The following is a 26276-nucleotide window of genomic DNA, read 5'->3' on the forward strand; positions in this document are numbered from 1 at the left end:
CATATGATGAACCTAATATTTTCTTCATGTGTATTTTCTTGATCGACTTAATATTGAATGTGTTAACGTGATAATTGACATGTTAACTTAAGTAAGATAGTATGATCATATCTCACCACTCACTTAGGTCTCCTTCGAGCTAAAAGTATCTTTCCAAAATGTATGATCTATCGCACATGAGTTCTTTACTATTAATCTATGATTTATAATTTATAATTTATTTTATTATAATAATTTTTCTTTTCATATACTTCTTTAAGACTAATTTCAAATAGTGTATTATTCTGTCACAACCAATGTGTTTACTATATTGTGACACTTCATTGAAGCAACCCTCTACTACCATCATAAGATTTAATAGTGTTATACCTACTATGAAATTTAGGCATTAAACTTTAGTTATCTTAGGATGGTCATGGGCATCCATAGTCCATATATAAGTTATTATGTAAGTATCAAATTCTTCAATTGAATGATTCCCCTTACGTTTTTTAACTTTTGAATAAATCTTTTGATTATCAATCAACACATCATCATCACTTGCATTGATCACTATCAAATTAAGTTACAATATCAAGTCATGTATTGAACTCAACCAGGTCAATCTTTTTATGTAAACATATTCTTCCTAGTATATTTGTCCTTGTAATGCCTTTCATGGAAAGAGATTGGTCATTTATCTCAATGTTAATTTCGAATGATCATTCCTTTAAGCGACTATATTCTCTATGTGTAGATTGCCCTCCATATAGTTTTATTGGATCTCCAACATTGTATATCAAGTATATTTTAATATGATCTCCAGCATTATATGTGTTTATATAGCATACATCATAAACTTAAATTGTTTAGTTTTAACTCATATGACACCTTTACGCATGACACACTTGCCATATTCATCCTCAAATTGTCATCCTTCATATAACCAAATGATGTCATAACCTTGGGTGCTACTCTAAAACCCCATTCAATTCTATACCATTTGTAGATTCTAAAATGTTGATATTTTGATCATATACTCACGATTTTAGTAAGTTACAAGCTAGAGTTGTGATAATAAGCTATAACAACCATAATATCGAATTGATATTATTTTAAATAAATGAGAATAGACACCAATGATCTAATTAATCTCGAATTGATTCCACTTGATTTTTTTTAGTATTATTTTACTTGAGGATTCATAATTCTCCTAAAGGAGAAACCCTTCAGAAGTGAAATAAAATTTGTATCATGTATATCTTATCCCTTTCATGTAAATGATTATACACTTATTTGACAAAACCTCTCCTACAATCAAGTAAGTTTCGCATGAAGATTTATGTACAAAGACTATTTTATATATTATTATTCTCTTAATTATTGGTCTAACGAGAGAATATTCTATTTAGATCTTTATTAATACGTCATGTCGAGTAAATGATAATTAGACTGCACCTATCGAGTCGCGACTAATAAAAAATAATGGTAAAAAATATTAAAATATAAAATTTTAAAATAAATATACAAATATTTGATTGTCAAATAAAAGTAAATATATGTTTATAGATAATTTTTATCCAAATTGCAATGGATTAATTTTCTAACTAATATAGAATCTTAGGATTTCTCTGTGATATAGAAACGGTTCCAATCTAACAAATTAGAAAATTAATTCTTTTATCGATATTTTCACAGAAATAAATTCTCATTATATAAAAAAAAATCAACTTACAAATATGATTTTAAGTATGTTTGTTTATTTTTGCATCCTCACATGCTGACATTTTATTAAACAAATCCAGATTAAAAATAATATTGATAAAAGCCAGGAAAATAATTATTTGTCTCAAACGTACATTATAATTGCTCCTATGATCTCACCACTTGGTCGCCACGTGTCACTCACGAATTGGCTGGAAAATAGTCACATGTTTGTGTGCTACAGGTGGGCTCGAGCTGGGCCACATTGTGGGCCTTTCCCATCCAATAGTATCCGTACGCAAGACGTGTACACGTCGTATCTCACTCACGGTATAAAAGGCTCCTGCGGCCGACGCGTTCGAGGCTAGGGTTTTGTTGAGAGCACCTCCGATGGTAACAGCTGCCGCCTCCTCTCCTCCCCTTCCTGCTTCTCCGTCAATCCCTCTCGAAACCCAACCTAAACCGTAGAGTGTTTGTTCCTCCTCCCAATTTTGCAGGGGAAGGGAACCGGGAGCTTCGGGAAGCGGAGGAACAAGACCCACACTCTCTGCGTCCGCTGCGGCCGCCGCAGCTTCCACCTCCAGAAAAGCCGATGCGGCGCTTGCGGCTACCCTTCCAGCAGGATCCGCAAATGTTCATAATCTACCCCGTCGATCTCTGTCCTTCATGTGATTTTTTTGGAATTTTATCTCTTACGATGAATTTTGGTTCGCTTGGATTAGACAACTGGAGTGTCAAGGCTATCCGTAGGAAGACGACGGGAACTGGGAGGATGAGGTACCTCCGCCACGTGCCACGCCGTTTCAAGAACAACTTCCGCGAAGGTTGTCTCCTGAATCCTTTTAGAATCTCTTCTTTATTAGGTTTCGTCTTGCAATTTGTTAAGGATTTCTGTTCCTTGTTGCCTTTAGGTACGCAAGCAGCCCCAAGGAAGAAGTCCGTGGCTGCGGCGTAGCTGTAGTATGCGGAAGGAGAGATTGGTATTGTGCTTCTACCGTGAACAATTTTGGATGCTTTCGGATGGATTTTATATGTTTAATTTTTATGGAATTCCACTGGGAACTTTGCATTATGAAACTTAGAGAATGTCTTGGCATCTATATAGTGTGACATAAATCTAGATGAACCTAATGCTCTGATTCAACTTTCAATGCTGTACAGTATTCTGGTAGTTCAATAGTCTGCTCTCTAAATGCTTGAGTTTTGATATGCAATGTTGTACTAGTTGAGCATCATCCCTTAATGTGTGTGCTCTCAAAACACTTATCATGGAGCTTCTTTTGTGTCCAAGAGTCTTAGAGTTGGACTCTGGTAGGGGTAGTCAAACCCTGTGTTTAGACCAGAAAATTGATCTAGTTTAGTCAAGGGTCCAGCCTCTGGGGGTTTAAATAGTGCGGCTCCACAACAGTTCATGATGTCGGCAGACGTACTGACTGTCTAACTTGGTTAGTAGTATTGTATGAGCAATTTATTTTTCTTCCTATCTCTGAGGAGCAGGTAGTTGCTGTATTCTATGCATGGTCAAGTGCTTACGAGTCGGTGGTTGATGTCTAGGGCACAATGGTCAATGTAATACTCGTATATTTTCTGATCTTGGACCTAGGAACATGGCTGGCTCCATACATTTCTACTGAATTTCAACAAATATGAGCTGATTACTTTGTGGGATTGATCAGTCCATGCTATTTTGTTCATGCAGCCAAATTTTATTTATAATAGGACTGGTTAGGGTTTTTTTTAAGAAATGACCACTATACATGAATTGATTCTTTGATTCTTGACCAACGAATGGATTTTCAGTTAGATTGAAGGTTTCTATTTTCGAGCTTAGATGCCACATGAAGGACAGATGGATGATCGAGTTAATTATCTGAACTAGTATCTATATGAGTAAAATATGTCAAGCGAGTGCAGCACCATCAGAAGTAAAATATGTCCATATTAACATGAGTTAACAGCGATTTTAGATTGTTGACATGATTGCTTTCAAGAGGTTATGGCTTGCAACATTCAAGTGGTAGCCTAAGATCAGTACTATAAATTTAATGGATCTACATTTGGGTTCTATTGAAAAGGTTATGAATTTCAAAAGGAGATTAAAACTAATTAAATAGACATCCTTGTCATCCTAGAAAGGTGAAATTTATTGTCTACTGCTAGTTTGTGTTACACACTCATCCGAGTTCCTGGAAGTTCCTGATAGAACAATTCATGTGTAAAGAAGCTAGGATGAGCTTCTGTAATTTGTTAGTTTATGTACCTTCAGTTTCAAGTGCATGCACAACGGGTGCAACAACAGGGCCTCACCGTAACTATCATTAATAATGAAGATTATAATTTAAAAGGGTACATTAGATCAGTGTTCTGCAGAAGGTCTGCTTAGAAACAGCAGTTGTTTCGCTAGCAAAATTAGAATTTACTACATGTGCAGATTTCAAGCATCAATATTGCATCAAATTTAGGATAGGTTGGGGAATTATGCAAAGGTTAAGATGGATAACAGTGCCTTACGTGACATTAATGAAGCATATGAAACCCCCAACTATTTTCTCAGGTCCTGACATGTAGATCATATGGTACCTTGATGTAGCATGCATAATAGTATGTACATATAGGAATAATCTGTTATGATGGTTATGGACTGGATAACTAGTTATTGCAGAACCTTGATAGATAGATAAGATTGCATAAGAGTGATCACTGAGAAATTAGATGTGCCGATATATGATTAGGAAGTCCATGAAGGTTCTGAAACCCTATTGAATATTTGATTGCGGAAACGATTGATTGCAAATTGTTCATTACTTTCTATGAATATATATTTGTCTATGGAATGTAGCTGAGGATTTTTTTCACGTTCCTGTAACTTGTACAAGGTGATGTAGATTCTGATGATGATGAAAGAACTTGTCTGCCAGCCATGACTTCTTCTCTTTAAAATCTTTTGGATTTGTGTATCGATTCTTCGTTCTTCATATTTGAATATCGATCATGGCGCATATAAATCTCTCTGCCCGTTTGATTCAATTTTGGCATGGTTCTAATGCTCGTCTATTTCAGATCAAGATTCGAGCCTTTGAGTAGGTTCTTCCTAAGCTACTCCGTTACATCCGAAATATATGGAACTGCTTGTGGTCACTCTCGTGCCCAATGTGCTCATCGATTCCGTGTCGTCTGCGTTAAGTGCTTGTTTCGATCCTGTTTACCATGTGTGCACGCACGTAACTCTCGAGTTTGGTATGGGCTGACCGCTAATTTGTGTTCGCCGGCTCTCATGCTTTGTTTTAAGGTCTATATCTGCGGATCAGGACCCCCGATCCCGTTTTTCGTAGAATCCTGATCGTCCGTAAAGGTAAACGTTGACTCCCAAGTTCCTTGCGGATGGTGCCGGCAGCGGCCACACGCCAGAGCCGCGGGCGCCTGCATCTCAGCCGTCCAGTTATGCCAAAGTGAACGGGCGTGATCGTAATTGCACACACGAGACGCCTGCCACGACGATTGCGACGCGTGGAACGACGACAAGGGCCGCCCATGAAATCCCGTACGACAGCCCGCGCCTGCGAACCTCGGTTTCGTAACGGAAAAGCGACTTCGATGGCGGATGACGTGGCCTTCTGAACGTGGCGACGACGGGTTTCGGCTCATCTGGTCTGACCTCAAACATGGTTCAGTAAGTTTACCCAAGTATAGGTGGTAGGTTCGCCACGTAGATATCCAACGTTGTGGGACCCGTCTGCTACCGGGGGTGGAAATGGCTGAACCCTGTCGTCGAGGAGATAGTTGGGCCTCGACCAAGATACCTCGGCTACCCTTAAACGTGTGGTCTTCACCCTCCTTGCTTTGCTTGTGAGATTGTTTCGCCCTTATATTTACCCATCATTTGTCCGTGGTGGCAGCCAATGCCACCGCCCCTCGCCATGGCCACCGGCGCCGCCCATCTGCACATCTCGCCCCACCCTTTCAATCATCTGGGCTCCAGGGACGTTGCCCGACGCGATCACGGCCCGAGGCTTCGGCACTGCTTCGACCGGAACACCGCGACGTACGACGGGATCTCCTTCTTAGGGCCGGGAATTTGCCGCCGGAGGGCGATCCCACCGTTTCTTTGCCGATCCTATTGGTCCGATAACAGAGGGGACGAGACCTCCTCCTCCGACTCACCCTCTCCCGAGGGCGATGGCAGGACGGTCGTGGTGAAGGATGAGAGCGAATCGCGGCAGCTGAAGCGCAAGGGTCCTCTTTATTCGCTTAAATCGATGCTCCTTAGACTTTCGGGTTCAGATTCGGGACCCGTGGGGCAGAACAGGAAATTGGTAGAGAAAGTGGAAGAAATTTTCTTCTCGGTGAGCTCTTATCTAATTACTTCTCTTTCTAGTTCGTTCCTCTGATACCTTTAGTTTGGGTCTCTTATATTACTTCGTGGGGAACTTTGACTGGTAGATTCTTCGGTGAATATATTAATTATTTCTACCCTTACGTGTGCGTGTGCGCCTCTTTGTGAGCGTGAATGTAAGTACAAGTGTGATTGTGTGAGCCTGCATGTGTGTGGGCATGGGCACATGCACTTGCCAATTTCCTGGCTTCAGACCCATATAGAAATCTAAGGATGGTCCAGGTTGCTGAGATCTTCAAACTGAGGACAATCCAAAACTTAAATCTGGCTTGAAACAGAGCTACTATTTTCAGAAAAAAAAAAAACTGAGCTGGTCAACAACTTGTTGACATACTGGCATACCCAGCTCTAACTATATGTTGGTTAATGGTTTCTGAGTTTTCAACAGATTTTCAGCCCTATATTTGTGGACGAATTTGAAAAATCTTTTATGGTTTGTAGCTAAATTCTGCAATTGGTCAAAGAAGCATATATATAAACAATAAGATATTTTGAATGTTTTAAGATGCCACATGCTTCAAGATTGTAAAATAAGAATTTTTAGTTCTGACAATGTACAATGCCATGTCTTAGTTGTGGTGTAAACAACTTCTAGGTTGGAGGTAAAACCAAAATGTTTGAAGTTGAACATACTGCTTGTTCTCTATCATCCTTTTTAAAGGTATCAGTACTATACTGTTGTCGGCAATAATGTCAGATCTGGTTGATCCTGCTTGTCCACTGTAACTTTTTCATGTATTCACTCTCTTAGTCTCTTTATCTCTATTTTTTAATTCTTTTATTCATTTTCCTTTTGCAGTTTGCAACACAACTAGGAAGATATCTTGTCACCATGACGAGTACTGGAATTATTCTTGCAATTGGATTTCAATTATCAGGTTCGTCAGTCTGCTTTACCATACATAAAAATCTCCCTTTTTCTTTTGTAATTCTTGTAGATCACAAAAATCTTATGTCCATGTTTTTCTTATCGTTTTTGATGATTATGAAGGCGGGGACAGTCAAATGAACACACTGATATGGTATAGCTGGCTCGGTGGAATTATTATTGGAACAATGATAGGCGCAAACATGGTTTTAGAAGAACATTGCAAAGCTGGACCGCGAAATGTTGTTATTACCGGAAGGTAGCTTATTTGTATCATTGTTTTAATTGAAGATGATGACTAGGAATGATATATGGATTCACTTAGAAAGTAGTTCTGAAGTCACAAACGAGAAGGCTAATCGTAATTCTCAGCTAAGTCATCATTGATTCCTAAAATCATATTGCAGACTCCCAAAGCATGAAAAGAATCATCATGAAGAAATATGAATAGATTAATTAGCTATGAACAAACGCATTGATGGTTCACACAAAAAAACTCTGTCCTGCCTTTCTTTGTGCATATAGTTAATACAGTAATTATCCAAGGGTATTCATTTTTCTAAATATTTGGAGCTAAATCTCTAAGTTCAATTAACAGCATTATTGGTCACCAATAATCCTGTCTTCTTCATATGCTTTGATATAAACAATAGTCTATAGGTCTTCAACTGATGAATAAATAGTTCTATTCACTTGGATTAACAGCATTAAGGGTTAATTGATAATTGTTTTAGTTAATACTCTGGGAGCAGTTATTTATTGCAGTTTTAGATAAAATTTCTGCTTAGGCAGTGAACCGGAGATGATATCTCTTAATTTGTTGGATATATTTTACAGCACAAGGGGATTAGGAAAAGCTCTTGCCCGTGAGTTTCTTCTATCAGGAGACCGGGTTGTCATTGCTTCTCGTAGGTCGTATTCATTTCCTTGAAATCTTTATCAGTATATTACTATGCCGTCAAGTTTCCTTCCATTTTTGTTAGCATCTACCTTCTATTTCAGTATCTTGTTCCTAACTATTCCAATCTGATTCTTGAAGGCAGCCCTGAATCAGTTCATCAGACAGTGGAAGAACTGAGGGAAAACCTAAAGGATGGTTTGGCTGTTTCTAAAAACAAAGCCAGGACAAATTTATCTCATGCAATGGTTGTTGGTATCGCTTGTGACGTTTGCAAACCAGAAGATGTTAGAAAGCTGGCAAACTTTGCTGTAGATGAATTGGGTTCAGTGGACATTTGGGTAAGTCTTTACATTTTGGACATTCTTAGAACTTCAGTTTATACTTCACTCCTGCTTTTTCTCTGTATTGTTGCTTCTGAATATTGTTTCTTCCTGCTATTTTATTGTGATATTCATGCATCCATGGCTCAAGAGATTCATTGTCACAAACTCTCAATCTGTCTGTTAACTTTATAATTATCATCTTTTTTTTTCAATGAAGTACTATTACCTTTGTCTGATAGCCTCTTCTCCAATGCTGTGAACAGATCAATAATGCTGGCACAAACAAAGGTTTCAGACCATTGCTGCAGTTCACAGATGATGATATTGATCAGGTTTGTAATATTTCTTCATACATTCTAGTAACTTAATGATTTTAACACTTAAGAACTTCACCAAAGTATGTCTGCTTGTGCAAAAATTAGTTTGCTGTGAGGATGTCATTGCCTGTTCCTGATTTACTCAAAGATTCATGGCTATGGTTTTTGGGTAATAGTGATAGTCAGGAAACTAACATGTGGCTTGTATGTTTTTCAGTTGTTCGTTACATTCTCTCTTTGCCTAATAATTAATGAAACATTTTACAATGAAGCGGAGATGCTCAAAGATCAAATTTAGGCTGTTCATCTGTCTTTGTTACAAATAGTTCTTCTGTGATGAAAGGTTGAGTATGAGAATGTTGTGGTCTTTGGATTATTTGAGAGTACTGTCCTTGAGGTAAATGATTTGGAAGGATCCATCTAGTTGATCCAAAATAATTGTCCGAACTTGTTTTTGTTATCATATTAGAGGCCTCTAAACATTTCCTAAAAATCAAATTGTAGGTTGTCTTGACTTTTGTAAGGATATGTTCATATCAGGCAAAATGTAGGTTGTTCTCATATCAGGCTTCCCTTTTATTTCTGACTTGTTAGATTGTCTCAACAAACTTGGTTGGTTCTTTAATCTGTACGAGAGAAGCAATTCATATCATTGGGTCCCAAGACAAGGGGGGCCACATATTCAACATGGATGGGGCAGGTTCCGGTGGATCAAGCACACCATTGACAGCTGTGTAAGTTTTACATGCTTATTTATGACTTAATCTTGTCTTCTGTAGATCTAAGATGTGATGATATCCATCTTGCCTTATGGAACCAACTTCACCCTGACTACATACATGACTTGTGGTATCTCCTGACACGGAAGGTTTAGAGACATTCATTATGAAACATTGTGTTCAACTTAATGGCATGCATTTAATTATCAAAATGAACCTATATTCTGAATTGAATGATATGGAAGCTTGCCAGAAATCATTGGATTGGATCAACCTCTGATCTTGTTTGTTCAAGCTGTTTCTGAGGATAGATATAAGTGATCATGTACTGCAAGTACTACTATTAGAACAATCTGTGGTTGTCCTAATACACAGTATGAAATACCAGTGTACTGCACATCCTGCCTGACCAGGGCTGGTCCACTGGTATACTATGATACCAGCTGCATTTCAACAATAAAATAATATTTTATTAGCTTTTTTGTTACACCGACTGTCATCAGTAATTTGCTGAGCAGTAAATACTGATCTAGTAGATTCTTGTAACTTAAAGCCTTAGAAATTATTCTTTCAACCTAGAGAATTCTGGGCATGGTGATTCATAAATAATTTCATTACCAATAATTCTGACACCGCCATATCATGTGTCTCTCAGCTATGGGTCAACTAAGTGTGGCCTTAGACAACTCCAAGCCTCACTTCTGAAAGAATGCAAGCGTTCCAAGGTTGGAGTCCACACAGCATCCCCAGGAATGGTTCTTACAGATTTACTTTTAAGGTAAATACAGATGCAGTAATGCTTCTGTTTATCATAAACCTGTTCCGGCTGTAATAGAATTTTTTTTTTCTAGTTGTTCAATGCTTCAACATACTTGAACAATTAAAGGAAAAAAATCATCTGTGTGTGGGAGCCTCAACAAGCATCAGCTGTTCCTTTGTTCAGCTAAAATTTATCTTTACCTGCATTATTGGTGTTCGAGAAAGAAACTGCATCAAGCAAACAATTCTTAATTATCTGTCACTATGCTTCCATTATTTCATTAAGATGATTATCTGGTTAGCTCCCATAGAACTAGTTCCATGTGTTCTTTGGAAGGTTTTGTTTCCTCGTCAACCTCTGTACCTGTATGGGCCTTTGCAAGCTCTTTGTCAGCTGGTACTGGTATTATGGCTTTCTCTGTGATATGTCTACTTGTGACCTTATAAGTTCATGATCTCCGATCTATGCAGCGGTTCATCATTGAGAAACAAACAGATGTTCAATATAATTTGTGAGCTTCCAGAAACAGTGGCCAGAACTTTAGTGCCAAGGATGCGAGTCGTCAAGGGAAGTGGAAAGGCAATTAATTACCTGACACCACCTCGAATCTTACTTGCTTTGGTGACTGCTTGGCTTCGTCGAGGCCGATGGTTCGATGAGCAGGTAAATCTAGTTCTTAGCTCCATTAGTTGCTCATTCTGTGTTATGTCATATTCATCTCTGTTCTTAAACATTTATTTGAGGTACCCATGCTCTTGGTAAGCACAATCAAGGGGCTCATATATCTAAATGGAAGAAATTGCCACATTCAGGCCGTTGTTCTTTGTACAGTATTCCTCTTGTGAACTGTGATTATTTCAAGGCTTCTCTTTGTACAGCATTCCTCTTTGCAAACTCTTCTATAATTGAATTTTGGACCAAAGAAACAACTAATGTTTGGCAGATTGAACTAAGCTCCTATTGTTGTTTCCTTCTCCATATCATTTCCACTTTCTACATTAATTTTTCTTCCTATCATCAGTTTCAGGATATCTGTACTTTGTTTTATCCACAGGGAAGAGCATTATATGCAGCCGAGGCTGACAGGATCCGCAACTGGGCGGAGAGCCGTGCGCGCTTCTCTGTCACGGACGCTATGGAGATGTATGCCGAGAACACATGGGTCTCCGTCTTCTCACTATCAGTGGTCTGTGCCTTTATAATCCTCTCCAGTTCCGGCAATGCTTTTCACGGCACATGAATTAAGGGCATGAAACCAAGTATTCTTCCTACCTGATGGTTAACTTTACCTTAGTAAACTACAAGATGATTCAGGCTTGGTATAAGGCAAGCATGGAGTTATGAGTCAGGTGAGACACCAGACTGTGGAAGTCATACTGCTCACCATATGACCTAACCATGTAAAGAGCTTTGTTGTAAATGCTTAGATTGGTGATTCACTGCACATTTTAAAGCCATCTCTTGCAGACGTTATTTGTGACTATATTTCAAGGGATGATATATGCAATGCACTCTGATGTCTTAAGCTAATAAAAAGTGCGGACTGCACAGTATATGCTTGTGATAGGATGCCTCATTTCCGGCAAAACGCCTTTGATGTTCATGGAATCCGATAGCCCGAAAGTTGATCCGAATCCGGTCTTAAACTTCGCGTACGGATCCTCATTTTGCATCCGACGAGCTTAACTGTATTTTAATTCCGGAAATTATCCGATTCGGGCTTTCGTTTGGGATCGGACGGCTAGGAGAAGCCCATCCTAGTTTATTACGATTCGCGCTGGGTTCATCTTATCGTCATGATAGCGTGCCGTTGGTCGGGCGAGAAACCCACTCGAGAACCCTAGTTTCGCTCTGTGCAATGCTCCAAAGATGCTCTGCGTCCTCCGCCCCTCTCCTTGCCTCCCTCTCCGCCGCTTCCTTTGCAAGTGCTCCGCTCCGGACATGTCGCGGTACAGGGAGGCCTTCGCCCGCAGGATGGCCATGGCCGGAATCAAACCCCACCACCGAATTGGTGCTCGGAGATCCCATCTTTCATCCTCGTTTGACGAGTTTTCGTATTGCTTGATCGAACGGATTTCTTCGCGTGCTTGGCAGCTTTCGGCGTCTCTGGCGGACCCGATAGCATGGCGCTGTGCGTCTTGACGGCGGGTTGGAAATTGGATGGTTCGGTCACAAAGAACGAGTGTTCGGGCTTCATTGATGGGCTTCTGGGGATTGTAGTGGACCATAGATTGCGTGCCGAGAGCACAGAGGAGGCTATTTTGGTGCGAGACAGAGTGAACAAAATGGGTAATCTCTGGTTACGTTTTTATTTCTTGCAATCTGTGTTCTTGGTTTTGAGCATATGCGTCCGCTAGATTGTGAGATGTTTTGCTTTAGGTGTCAAATGTGAGATTGGGACTTGTAATTGGTCGGGTGGTCGACCAAAGCATGGTCATTTGCAAGAGGCTGCTCGTGAAATGAGGTGTGGTATTTTTCTTCTGGATTTGCATTTGCTGTCTGAACTTTTTTGCAGTGTAATTCTTTGAACTTATATTACAAGAGCCGAGTGCTCTCCTCTGTACTTTATGTGGCACTTTAGGACTATGAAACTCATATGACACTTTGTATTTTGAGCATCTGAAATTTGATCAATTCTTTGTTAAGTTCATTGTATCGAGAAAATTGTGATTTAAGTGTAATTTATTCTCATGTACCTGTTTGCCTTTTAGGATTCTAGCAAATAGGAAAATTTTAAATGTTTCAGTTTTTGAGAACTGTGACATGATTTACTTTGAAAAAATAATGTATTTTACAACAAGTTAATAATGCACATATGTTATGCTTTTTGTATACTTCGGATGATATAAATGAATCATTAAAAGTGTGCAAATGCATATATTGATAACCTATTGTGGTGTAAAATGAATATAAAGATTGATGCAATATATTTGTAATAAAGATTAAATTAATATAACATGAGCACATACTAAGAAGGTAATAAATGTAACAAAGAATTTATATAATAAAAGTTAATTTGTGATATAGTTATCAAGGATTGGGAACAGTTGTGGGTTGGGCCAGTATGACTGATGCTGTGGTGCATTGTGTTGATTGAAGTAAAACTAGGAGGGAGCAAAAACTGATTATATTAGCATAAAAACATATCAATCGACAATGTTTTCAGGTCTATTTCACCTGATGGAGAACTATTAGTTCTTGCCATACAATCGGTATATGAGTTACTGAAATTCCACAAGCACTTCAAAACTTGTTGGATGTACCAATGAAGTTATGCCTTTGTTAGGATTTTGTCCAAAAAATAAACAAACTGGAAGATATAACTTATTTTTGAATCCTTGCATAAGATTATATCCTGTTTTTATTTGAGAGACTTTCATCTGTTTCTTAGTGTTGGAATCCGTAACTCCTATTGGTATTAATTACAGGTACCAAATCTTTGAGGATGTTTGCATTAAGCAACACATTGGAATCCTTCTCATCGCACACCATGCAGATGACCAGGTCTGAGTTTACTTTCGTATACTTGAAATCAGGGTCTGTCGTACCGAGCCATACCGCCCGGTATGGGCGGTACATACCGGTCCGACAGGTTATCGGTACGCAGACCGACTGTTACCGGTCCGAGAGTACTGTATCACTGTAGCAGTGTACTGTAGCACTACAGTAATGCTACAGTACTCGGTACACCTGAGTGTACCGCTCGGTATACGATACCGAGCCCAGATCGAAATATCGGTACGGTACGGTATTGCGAACCTTGCTTGAAATTAAGTCTAACTTGAAAATTAAGCTTTCTCTGATGGCATAGGTAGTGTCATCTTGTTGCACAAACAAGGGACTGTACATGGATCCTTAATTTTGGGTTTCTCAAATATTTTCCTTTACTTATCTTTTTTTTTTTTTTTCTTGTGGTGCATTACTTATGAACTTGGTTAATAAGGTTTTCTTGGTTTAGATAGTTTCATTTGTTAAGAAATGTCTATGTTATTTCTTAGTAACCCTAACTGAGAAGGATGGGAAAGAATAGTGTGGGATGATTACAGCATAAATGACAGTTCAAGAGATTGCAATATTGGGATAGTATGGACATGTTCTTTGCTTTTGAGATTTCTTACAAAACTCTTAATTTGAAGAATATATACAAGAAATTGCCATATTGGGATAGTGTCCGCAATATGAATTAACAATGAACATGATGTGTATGGGGATTATTGAGGGTGGTCGAGAGCATGAGGCTCCCACTAATTCTGGGATTGGAGTGGTTTTCAGCTTTACCCCGACAAGTAGAGAGGTGAAAGGTTGTTCTTATGTGCTTCAGAATAAATGAATGTTTGGCTAGAGGATGTTAGACTTGGAGAATTGTATTAGGTAAAGATGTGGGATTAGTGTTAATGTTTTTGATAGTTGCATTATGAAAGATAGTTTTATGGGCTTGTGGTGCTCATGGGGCATTGACACACAGCTAAGAGCTTTTAAGGTGATTGACTGGTAAATATGAATCGAGGTATACGGTTTCGAATTAATACTGCCCGGTACAGGCGGTATGTAGTACGCGGACCGCTTGCTACCGATCGATATTTTTTTATTTAAAATTATATATATATATATATATATATATATATATATATATAGGCGACGTCGCCTCGCGTGGGGGAGAAGGGAGGTGACATCGTCGAATTTTTTTACTTACTTATATATATATATATATCAAACAGTATACCGCTCGGTATAAAGTACCGTATCGTACCGAGAGAAGGTCGAAACTTCGGTACACTACGATATTTCAATCCTTGATATGAATTACTTATTGTTGTATCGGTGCAGGTTTGTAGTTAGATTCACTTGAATGTCATGGTATCAATCTAGTAAAAACAAATGATTAGGTTGCATAATAGTTGAAATGTATGGGTGAGCAAGCCAAAATGGATGGAGATATGCCATTACCTTATGCTCTTTGCTTGAGATGTAGGGTAAATAGTTTATATTCTGTTTTGGCAGCAGACAACATGGATGACATGAGCACTACATTTTTTTCACATGGCGAGGATTATAAATTTTAGACATGTCGGACCAAAGAGGAGAGGGCATCCAAGATAACTGGGTAGATGTAGCTTGTCACCCTTCTCTTCGACACCAGTTCTCTTTTATGACATCTAGAAATCTAGGGGATAAAGGTTAGATGTTAAAGTTTTCTTAGAAAATAATAAAAATGATAGTGAAGTTATATCATTGTTCTATTTTTTTTTAACCTTAAATTTATCAGTTGTCAAAAACTCTGTTACTGCAGGCTGAGCTTCTAATCCTGAGGTTGTCTCGTAATAGTGGAGTTCTTGGGCTTGCTGGCATGGCATTTGTTTCACAATTGTTTCCTGTGTCTCTAAGATATGGAGAGAATCCAGCTTATGATGGTATTTTGCTGGTGCGACCAATACTAGAATTTACAAAAGATGACATGTACAAGGTTAGTTTATATATCTTAAATCTTTTTGGGAGATTATTGTGCAAGTTCAGACTCGCATACATCGGCAAAAGTTGGTTTTGGACTTGTTGTATTCATTTGTTTAATATTTCTTATTATCCCTAGAGCATATATGCTTGTGGCAACCATTTCTTGGATCTTTGAGGACTTATAAGTTATCCATGGATGTGAGAATATGTTATGTTTGATTAATTTGTTTGATTAGTGGGGACATGCCTATCTTATTTTACAATCAATTTTGCAGTAATTTCTGTATATTTGTTTGGTACTTTTTAGCAAGGATTGAAATTTCATACTGTACCGGAGCTTCGAGATTCACTCGGTATACAGTATAGTAGCATACCGAGTGGTATATTTCGGTATACCGCTCGAGATATATATATATATATATATATATATATATATATAAAGTAAAGAAAATATTTTTCGACGATGTTGCCTCTCTTCTCCCTACGCGGGGCGACATCGTAGAAAAAAAAGGCGGCGTCGCCTATATATATATATATATATATAAGTAAAAAAAAATCGTTTTTTCTGCGACGTCACCTCTTCTCCCTGCGACGTTGAGATTCTTCTTCCCATGCGGATGAGAGGTCGCCGATAGATGAGGAGGGAGAGCGGCGTAGGTACTCCTCTTCTTCTCCTTTTTCTTTCTTCCCCTTCTCCCTCTTCTTTCTTCTCCCTCGGTCACCCCTCTTTTTTTTTCTTCCTCGGCCACCATCGATTTAAAACGATAACGGGGCGAAAATAGCCCAATCGACGATACTGCTTGGCAGCGGGCAGTCCGTGTACCGGTTTGTTGGCGGACTGGTACGTACCGCCCGATACAGGCAGTATTATTCGAAATTAAAGACCTTGCTTCTTAGTCTTTCACCTTTTCTTTCCCTTCTTTTATTCTCCAGTTTCTCTATCTCTTATGTTTCTTTTTTTGTAGTCATAGTCATACTTGTGCTTGTTTGACATCTATGATGGAATAAAATGAGTTTGTAATGCTATTGTGGAGTGGAATCTGATTCGTTGTTGCTTAGGAAACATCAGTTAGCATGACCATGAATTTCTTGTAGTCAGCTGTCTTTATTTTTTCCTACCTGGCTGACTAGGTATTTTTGACTTGTTTCTTTTTTCCCTAGGAAGCTTTTGTACCTTGTTACATACAAAAATGTCTGCCACTATATAGGTTTGATTTTTGTTTTTAAGTGTCTGGGAACTGACTGAAGTTATTTATTATGTTCTTTCAAGGTTTGATTTCTGTTTGCGCATGCATGCACGCATGGTGATATATCATGACGCCTCTCAATAACTTATGACTGGTTTAACTTTCTATGCAGATATGCCAAGGAGCTAATCAAGAATGGGTGGAAGATCCGACAAATCAAAGTCAATTATATGCTCGGAACCGAATACGCTCCAGTTTAAGGTGCCTATCATCGGGTAAGGCTGAAATTTATTGATATTTTCATGTCTAGCCAAAGTCATTGGACCTCTATTAAGACTTAACTAACATGAACGAGGTGGTTTTATATTTAGTTAGCTTCATGTTTTCTTATTGAAACGTAATTCTATGGTGTTTAACTTTTACCTACAAAATGGAGATTAATCTACATGATTTGAGGTTTTTTTTTTGACTGGGCCATATGTTAAATTAGGTGCTTCATTAATTGAAAACTCTATTGCCTTACAGCAGTGACTTTGTTGGTTGAAACTTATGCTTCACCTCACAATTGGAATCTTGAGTAGTTTGAACATAGACAGAAATCTGATTGGACTTTGAATTATTGGCCATAACTAAAACAATGTCTAGTCTAGGAACCATAGATGAAACTTACAGAATGTAGATACCTCTATTAGGACATGTTAGCAAATGGAGATATTTGATGTCAAATATTGCCTCAAAAATGTTGTTGAATATTGGTAGAATAAATTTTATGGTCATTCTTATACATATAGATTGGTTGAAGGTTGTTTGTGAGTTTTGTACAACTGAAATATCATTTGAGATCAGAGCACAAAAAGTGTAGTATGAACAATAAGCTGAAACTGTACTTGTTAATTTGCTTGTCCAGAATAAGTTGGCCACTTTAGGTGCTACAAGTTTCAATTTGCTTGTAATAACTTGTCCTTATTGCAAGTTCCAGAATAAGTTTAGGTATTGTCCGATGAGGATAGGCTCATTCTTTGACCATACTCTACTTTGGTCACTGTATCTTGGTATCTATTATGTTGGAAATATCTGTACTAGAATAAGGATTCTTTTAGCCTTTAGTTCTGGAGCTTGTAATAAGACATGTTAATGGTGGTTTCTACTTGCTAAGCTTCCATATGCTTCTTTGTGGCCAAATTTGTAACTGTTGTACATTTGATGGGTTAAGTGTTTACTAGGTACATAATCAAGAATTAGTCTGACACTGAATGCATTGTTTTACAATCCTCTATTAATATATGATAATTATGATTAAGGGAAAACCTTAAGTGTTGCATACAAAAATTTCATCATTTTTCTGTTAGTGTATATTGAACTTTTGGTATGATAATGAATGTTGATTAATTTCTCCATTTATTTTGGTGAAAATACTATTTTTCCATTCACTTTTTTCATGTTAGCTTTTACTGATTGTGAACAAAGGTAAGTTTTTGATATCTTCGATTCAGATTTTTTATGTTCACAGAACTACATGTCTTCCAGATCTCTTTCAACTAGAACTGCAAAGGCTCATCTCTGCTTGTCGCTTAGCACGTTCATATGTTGAGAGTATTTGTCATAAGATGATAAAGCACTCTGTCACCATCATGGAGGTATGTTAACTCCTGTAGCAAATGCTGTTGTTTAAACTGGTTGAAGCATATTGCCTAATATCAATAAGTATTTCGTTAAGATCATAGATGTTGGGTCTTGTTTGACAAGAAGCTATTAGATAATGGATCTACAGATAATTTTGTTGGTGTAGATTGACAAACTGATAGGTGCTCTTTATTTCTGCTGAAGCCACGAGGATAAGCCAAATAGTCTGAGAGTCTTGGTTCAATATTTTTGTCAATCTTAGATTTATTTCACTTGGCCAACTATTCTTGGTTTATATGCTTATTTTGTTATCAAACTTCTTAATAAGTACTGAGATCTGAGGCTGTTTTTTGTTGTCCAGATGTCCAAATGTTAGTCCAAATTGAAGTCTCTTTGGGGGCTTTGATATTTTGGAATAATGAACTAGTTGCCTTCAGACTTTCCAACGAGAGACCTGGCTATTACAGGAACAACTTGAAATATAATATTAAATTTCTATACTATATGTTGAACTTCAGAGTTTATGCACCTCTTGAACTTAATAAGGCTCTTATTTTTATTAGATTTTATTTCTGTCATGAGTTGGGGACAAGATTCATTCTTGAGGAACTAACCATAAGAGATCTTGAAGTAGAAAAAATCCTGAGTAAAAGGACTTTGTTTGCCATAGACATGGAGTAAATTAGTAGATTGAGTGTTAATTAGGACTGAATCTTGTATTACTAAAATAGTTGGCATTTGCTGAAACAATTATATTACTTTTTTAAAAAGAAGCCCAAATGTAATAAAATTGTGTTGTTTTTCATGATATAGATAGTAATATTATCATTTGCTTCTTTTTTGTGGTTGAATGAAGGATGCTTTAGATGATTAAGCATGATCACCTTTGAACTGTCTGTACATGTGTTGCTCTTTGTAGCATGGATATGCAGTTATTGATTTAGAGAAGCTCAAGCCATCTAGTGTTGATGATCTTTGCTTATCAAGATATTTAGCATGGATTTTGCAGGTAATGTTGTTGCGTTTTTTCATTCTCGATTTTAAGATGACCCTTTTTGCAAATGAAAAGGCATTTGAAAGACCAATTTGGGTATAGTTTCTTTATATGATGATATAATGAAAATTAATTTGATCATATTTTACAGTATATTTCACAAAGACACAGACCAATTCGTGGCAGTATTTCCCGGTTGCTCTTGAGTTACATCCACAACTTCCCATGCAAGGTTCATTCATTTCATTATTATGGTACCATATTTTGAATCCTGAGGCTGTCTTGAATGATCAACTCTTGTACTTTTATTTGTTTTACATCAAGATATTAGCTAAAGTATTTTCCAAAGGAATACATTTGTTGTTGGATTAAGAGTTGCACTTCGGAATCAATACTAATCTGAATCTGTTGGTTTTAGCCGGAATGCTCTTGCAGTTATTAGGGTTAGTTCTTCACTTAGTTGCTGAGCAGGATTTAAAAATTTACTTCTGACTGACATAAATGAGATTATTCTAGGACAACTAGTTTCTGCTTGGTCTTATCTTTGTTTATATATAGTGAAATGCAGGTCCTTTTATTAAGTTAAATTTCAATTATTATTTGATCAAGTGATGCCAATTAGAGTATTGTGATCCTCGTACTGTTTTAGGAAGTGGTCATTCTACAGTATGGTGTCATAAAGAATATTTTAGTTATCACTAGGGAAATTTTGGATGGAGTGGAACTTCTGGTTGTGGACCATATTAAAGAGTTTGAGGTCAAATAAATTGTTTCACTGTATTAGTCTATACGAGGTACTGTGAAATTGACCCTATGTGAATAGGGATATTATTTTATGAAATTCCCTTGCTGTTCTCCAACACATCTTACCATGCTGTAATGATGTATATTATTTCCCTTTTTAACTTTTTGCAGTCATGTGCATATGTGATACAAGAACATATTTTGTTTTTATTTACAAGCCCAGTAAATGTTGATGCGTAGATTTTCTTTTTTCATGTTAATAAACAATAAATAAGGAATCAGAACAAATCTAACGGGAAACACTGATACTAAAGCATCCGGGTGATACTCCCTGTTATGTTACAAGGAAACAGCATAGGGCATATGCGATTAGCGTGTTGAACATTCAGTTTATAATTAAGTTGGCAATTTTCTGTAGTTTTTCTTCTCCACATTGATGGTCACAATAAGTTTGCTGAATTCAGTTGTGTTTTTCAATTCTGCTAGTTTGTATTTTGCAATCTTCTTACTGATTACTTTAGGACATTGTTTTTTTGACACAAACTATAATTGCCACCGACATTTGTTTTCCAAGTCATTTCTGTTCATTCATGCTTCTTCTTGGAATGCTACAGACCTCACTTACTGCAGCTGGTTGTTACCTTTCCCCTGCTCCACGGTCAAAAGGCACAAAACTTTTAGTGTGTTATTCTGTCGATTCACCTCAATCAACCAGGACAGAGGAGTTATGTTGCAAATACTCACTTGAGGAAGAACATTTTATGCTCCCTAGTGAGATACATCAGATAGTCATCGATGCAAAATCATACTCTGATCAGTTTCTCCCTGAGGCTTCTGGTGTACCTATTTTACATGCAAGATCTTCTACGGCTATTCTAACTGAAGCAAGGAAGCTTAATCTTATCAGTGACTCAACATTAGAAAGCATCTCCTCGTTGCAAGCAGAGGAATACAAGAAGTTTAGTTCAGAGGGAGAAGTTAAACCTCCATATGATTTAAGATACAAAGTACAATGTGTCAGTCCTTCAAGCGTAAATATACATCCTAGCCAATCGTGTTTGTTCATGAACAGGTTTTTAGTCACATGGAAACACCATAACAAACAAGACCATGCTTGCCAGTTTTGCATGGTTGAACAGAAGACAAGTGTTGGAATACGACATATGGTTGATGCAGACTGGCTGTTTCTTGCAGGGCTTTCAAAGGGCCAGGGATTGGAATATGATGAAGATCATGCAGAAACTCCAGTGTCTAACTTGAATAAAAATGTAGAACAGAGAGGTGAAAGTTTGAGCTTTATTCAGTTGTCAGCACAAAGAGCTCTCAAGGCCTTGAAATCGATTCCAGTTCCTGCAAGAAAGGCCCTACCAGTACTTGTTAGTTCTAAAGGTTTACTACTTAGTATACCAGTAAGTTCATGCTCATTTTATTTCTAGCCATATCTCAGATGTTAGTACAATATATGAGCTTTCACACTTTTTTTTATCTAGTCCTGTTGACTCTTACAGCTAAATAAAAATTAATTACTAGAACTTTGCATCTCTAATTTTTGCCTTTGTGAATATTATGATACTAGTGTTCTAGATACTAGTGTTCTAGGAAACTCTTGCAAATCAATGGATTTGTAAAAATGTTAAAATGCTTATTTTGTTCACAAGTCTTTTAATTTAAGCGTTAGAATCATGAATCTAATTAAGAAGCTTATACTTATAGTTCTCATGGACTAACATGGTTCAATGTTCTTATTTTATTTTTTACTTCAGTGTATTTGCTTCAGGCGTTGTCCTTGCCTTTCAGTGGCCACAGTATTCAAGCCCAGAGTACCTCTTGGAGGAGGCTACAGTTCATATATTTGAAAACTTCAGGTACCAAAAAAATAATAAGGCATTCTACATCTCAGATTGATAGTGAGTGATGCCTACCTTGATCCCACAAGATTGGGTCAAAGTTGCTCAGCTACCATAAATAATTGCACCTTTGGCATCTTATGGAATTATGACAGCCTTATCCAGCCTTTTGTCTGAGCTGGTGCAGAGAGCAGGAAGCTCTCACTGGAATCAATCACATGTTCAGAACACACCAGCCCACCAATATTGGGTGCAGAAAAAAAAGGTTTAAATCTTGTCCACAGTAGTTGGTTGAGGTTTCAGTAAGCACATGTTTAAAAAAGAATTGCAAGGATCAGAATAGTTAGGGACACAAGAAGGTAAGCGATCTGGAAGTTATTTCAAAGCATTATAGAACTGATTTTGGGAGGCCAAAATAACATGCATGCTTCTTGTCAAATCTTGGTTGGTTGTATACTTGTTGCTGCTGCTTTGGGTCTGAACTAGGTAAACAATGTTGCTGCTGCTTTGGGTCTTCATCAAGTTTCCACACTGAGCTGAAACCCTCCCACAGAGGATGGATAGCTGATATGAGGTGGAGCTTCTCAGTGAGGGAATATATGAGCTGTAGCTTATTCGGTTGTCCTTGTCCTTTTGTTTTCTTCTCTGATAAGATCTCTCCATGTGCCCAAGGCAGCTAAGCAATGGTGTGCAAGTCCTCTGTCAGCTGCAACTCCAACTCACCACTTGAATGTTGCAGTGGTTTCACAGATGGAGCAATAGTTCTTTCTCCAACTTTGTGTGGTTTTTTGTCATATGGACAACAGAACCACCAATCAATGAGGGACACAAGGACTTCTCAAGGTTGTATTTTTCTGCTTGTTTTTGGAATATAATTTTGTATTACTCTGTTTGCTTTTGGAATACAATTTTCTTACAAGGCAAAAAAATTGAGGACTTGCATTGCATGATTGATATCTCAATTTCTTGGGATGGTTTTCCTGGTAGGTGTAACTTCATTCATTTTGATGAAGAGAAAACGTGCATATAGGGGACCGACTCATCTGGTAGTTTGCATATCAGCATCAGTCTTGATCGAGAATGAAGCTTTATATTTTGTGGTACATATCATCACGTGACTGTAATAGTCGTGTAGTTCTGGAAGAATCCTACTGGTATTTTTACTCTCTCACATTTTCACGTCTGATCTTATGTTCTAAATGAATTATGTGAAGAACATGTTGTAATCTATTGGTATTTTGCTACATCTATGAAAGAAAGCATTTGAAGGAATAGGGAGTCTTAGGCATAAGCATGTGTATGATTGTTATATATTGTAATAAGGATAAGAAAGAATATAAGGAGTTGACTTGCATTTTGATTGATCATGAGTTTTTTTGTTTCTATGGTGATAGAAAGGAGACTGAAGGATTTGTGACAAGGTTGGGACTCAATAATATGTGGGGACATTTGTCTATCAAATATTTGAAGGCCAACATCATAGCAAAAATAATCTTAATTTTGTGTCTAGATTTTAGTTGTAATCAAAGAATTTGTCCCCACTGATTGATTGATGAGAGACTAGTCCAAAAGGTCACAAATGCCAGTAGTGCCAATAGGGATCTATAACCTTATCAAATGGAACCCCAAATGCTAATCTCACCTTCATTTCCTTTATCATGTTGGATCTCCAAGAATGTTGGTACATTTGATCCTTGTAACACAAATCTATCAGTGATTAGTTTTTGTAGCATGACTCATGTCATGGACTCTTGTAAATAAACAATAAATGATTACTAGAAGTATTATGGAGTCAAAATTGGCTGCACTCCATTCTCTGTCTGCCCAAATTAACATTTCTCATTTTCACATGCTGCATAAGACCAAAACAGTGACATCTGTTTCAATAAGCTAATCTATATTTCCATGTGACCAAAACATAGACAGCTAATAAGTCAAATGACTCGCATTACTTTACTAATATCAAGGGAATTGATGAGGAACATGTGAAAGTTGATAGTGTAGTGGTCCTACCATTGCTAAGAAGATAAAATAGAGCTTAAATCAAGGACAAAAGTCCAATTCATGTCTACCATTTATCATGCATTCTGATGGCACTCAGGTTTATGCATCTCTTTAATTGATTGCAGGGTGGTGCTTTTAACTTGTTTGTGTTTCCTTCTGGTAAGCTTTAGAACCTACTTTCCTCACTTTTTCCTTTCTTGTATTCCAGAAAACTAACAGTGAAATGCAACCTTCTTGATCATTGTGGAGCTCTTCAGTCACAAGAGGAGATGCAAAGAACATGGAAGAATTTGTGGCCCCAAATTCCTATTAAATGTGATTGGTCTTTTGATGGGAGGAATGGAATTCTTGCATCTGGTGGGAGAGAGATCCTGTTAGGGTTAGGGAAGCCAAACAAGCTTAATGTGTAGCTATTATCCCAGACTCAAAACAGCTGATCAACCAACCCCTCTCTGCACAAGAATGGGAACTTCTTTTTTACTGTATCCAATAATGGTGGGCATGTGTTTTCTGAACATAGCCATTATGTCCACTGAGGGTTTCCTGCTCTCTGCGCCAGATCAGCCAAAAGGCTGGCTAAGGCTTCCTGCTCATAGTACACTATGCTTTCATGTCATTCTTGTTTCTCTTCTCATCCCATTTCTCTTGTAAAAGCCCTTTTTTTTCACTTTAGTTTGTGACATTTTGGCATTCTCTATTGACTATTTGATATCAATAGGAATGGCTTCTCTCATCCACTTGAATTGAATGCTTCACCACACTTTTGATTGTCCCTCTTCATGTAAGTCTAATACAGCTTACAATTTGTCCAAACAGCTCCACAATGGTTAAAATCTTTGATGGCATTACCATATGAGCAATATATAAATATAAATACACACACATATATATATATAGTAAGTTTATGCATCGTCACCATAATTTTATGCTTCATCACATTTTTACAAGAGAGATTTCACTCCATGATTTAGGCTATTGTAATTTTATGTAATGTCACCATCCTCGTGCCGACATATCACATCCATATCATTTGTCTTTAAGTCTATCTGTATTACTCGTGTCATGATCAAAAACTTGTGCCCATAAGAATATGTTTTGAATAGTACTATTTGTCATCATTAGAAGAACAAGAAAACCATCAATATGAACTCTTAGGTCTATGTTTATCCAAGAATATATATATATATTCAAAAAAAACTTGAGTTATTGTCATTCTACATGATAAATGATTAGTTTAAAGATTTTTGGGGATATGAAGTATTTCTTTTTCCTTATCATGAGTGATAGTTTTGGCTCAAAATTGATGCCATCTTTCACATCAGTATGCTAAAATATTCATGTGATTCTTTTTGGTTGGGATCTAATAATTTAAAAGGTGTTAAAAGAAACATATCAGTTGTGACACCAACACAAATGTTGACTTCTTAGTGGAGATGGAAAAAGCGTACAGGGGCAAAGAATCCATAGCCATCCATAGTCCTATGTGGTCTTTGTCAACAATTGTGTCCATCCAACACCTAACACCCATTAGTAGATGGCATCCACAATGAACCATTGCATTCAACATATTGCATTTCGAGTGAAAACAACATGTAAAAGTTATTTTGGATAATGAAATTTTAAGTAAACAATAAATCTATTGCCTGACTCCCTTAAAGCTCAATCAATTCATCTAATGTATTAAATGCGTTTCAAATAATAATAATAATAAAATATCAGATTAGTCTCAATCTTTCACCTCACATAAGAAACACAAGAAATCATTATCATTTTATCGGAGAGATTACATATCATATTTATAGAATAACTCCTAATCCTCCGATAAAGCTGAATCCAACCTACTAAAGCTCCTAAAATGATGGTGGTCATAGTCAAACGTCGAGTTCCATTGTAAGGTGAAGCAAATCACATGGATGAGGAATGGATCTTAAGATTGGGGGAATCGATTGGGCCAGCTGAGGTGGCAAGTCATAGTTTTCCAAAATTGGCTGTCTTCGTACATTGAACGAGGCATGCAAGTGGGCGCTGTTTCGTGTGTTGACCGCGTTCCCGTGGGCACGGGTGGTAAATAGTTCGGCCCCTATGGCGAAATCCACCAAGCAGAGTCCAGGATCTTTGTCCACTTACGATGCCAAATATTCTGGACCCCATCGAAGCAGAACAATATTATGTGGGTAACATCCCGTATCCTGCACCCGTACGAGCATGAGATCCCCATCTGGACGGAGCCTTTTCTCGATCAGTATTCCACTTGGAAATTTATAATTGCATCTTCCAAGTCACGTGCAAGGCACGCCGAGTGGGCAGAAAACACCCATGTACCGAAACTACCCCTGCGATCGTCCCATAATCACCACAAGGCCATACCACCCCCCACGTCCCACGTGGCCCCACGCGCATTTCATGTTAATTACATGATCACATTAAAATAGACCACACGGCATGATCCGGTCATGCCCTGC

General features: G+C 37.6%; 3 protein-coding genes across 7 annotated transcripts; all 3 read left to right on the forward strand.

Moving 5' to 3' along the window:
- Positions 1 to 2023: 2023 nt before the first annotated feature.
- Positions 2024 to 2834, forward strand: LOC135678612 (large ribosomal subunit protein eL37z-like). The gene is made up of 4 exons (XM_065191624.1): positions 2024 to 2076; positions 2181 to 2316; positions 2406 to 2507; positions 2595 to 2834. The coding sequence occupies exons 1-4, from the start codon at positions 2074 to 2076 to the stop codon at positions 2636 to 2638; spliced, it is 285 nt and encodes a 94-aa protein (XP_065047696.1). The 5' UTR covers positions 2024 to 2073; the 3' UTR covers positions 2639 to 2834.
- A 2691-nt stretch (positions 2835 to 5525) lies between these two features.
- LOC103991357 (probable chlorophyll(ide) b reductase NYC1, chloroplastic) lies at positions 5526 to 11530 on the forward strand. Its single transcript, XM_009410781.3, has 10 exons — positions 5526 to 6026; positions 6876 to 6954; positions 7068 to 7203; positions 7782 to 7856; positions 7988 to 8183; positions 8432 to 8500; positions 9080 to 9219; positions 9860 to 9982; positions 10435 to 10627; positions 11019 to 11530. Exons 1-10 carry the CDS (start codon positions 5583 to 5585, stop codon positions 11202 to 11204), a joined length of 1641 nt encoding a protein of 546 aa, XP_009409056.2. The 5' UTR covers positions 5526 to 5582; the 3' UTR covers positions 11205 to 11530.
- Positions 11531 to 11679: 149 nt separating this feature from the next.
- LOC135583073 (uncharacterized) lies at positions 11680 to 24551 on the forward strand. Of its 5 annotated transcripts, XR_010515022.1 has the most exons (13): positions 11680 to 11975; positions 12059 to 12253; positions 12344 to 12428; positions 13393 to 13468; positions 15255 to 15428; positions 16775 to 16877; positions 18130 to 18239; positions 19145 to 19234; positions 19371 to 19451; positions 20578 to 21372; positions 21727 to 22653; positions 22798 to 22964; positions 24023 to 24551. XR_010515022.1 is itself a non-coding variant. In XM_065191623.1 (11 exons), exons 1-11 carry the CDS (start codon positions 11834 to 11836, stop codon positions 21817 to 21819), a joined length of 1944 nt encoding a protein of 647 aa, XP_065047695.1. In that variant the 5' UTR covers positions 11680 to 11833; the 3' UTR covers positions 21820 to 22757. The 5 variants fall into 5 exon arrangements, 1 of the variants encoding a protein (XP_065047695.1); XR_010515023.1 differs by lacking the exon at positions 22798 to 22964; XR_010515025.1 differs by lacking the exon at positions 15255 to 15428.
- Positions 24552 to 26276: the final 1725 nt, after the last annotated feature.

This window comes from Musa acuminata, chromosome BXJ1-7 (genome assembly GCF_036884655.1).
Source record: "Musa acuminata AAA Group cultivar baxijiao chromosome BXJ1-7, Cavendish_Baxijiao_AAA, whole genome shotgun sequence".
In the NCBI taxonomy this organism is placed as follows: Eukaryota; Viridiplantae; Streptophyta; class Magnoliopsida; order Zingiberales; family Musaceae; genus Musa; species Musa acuminata.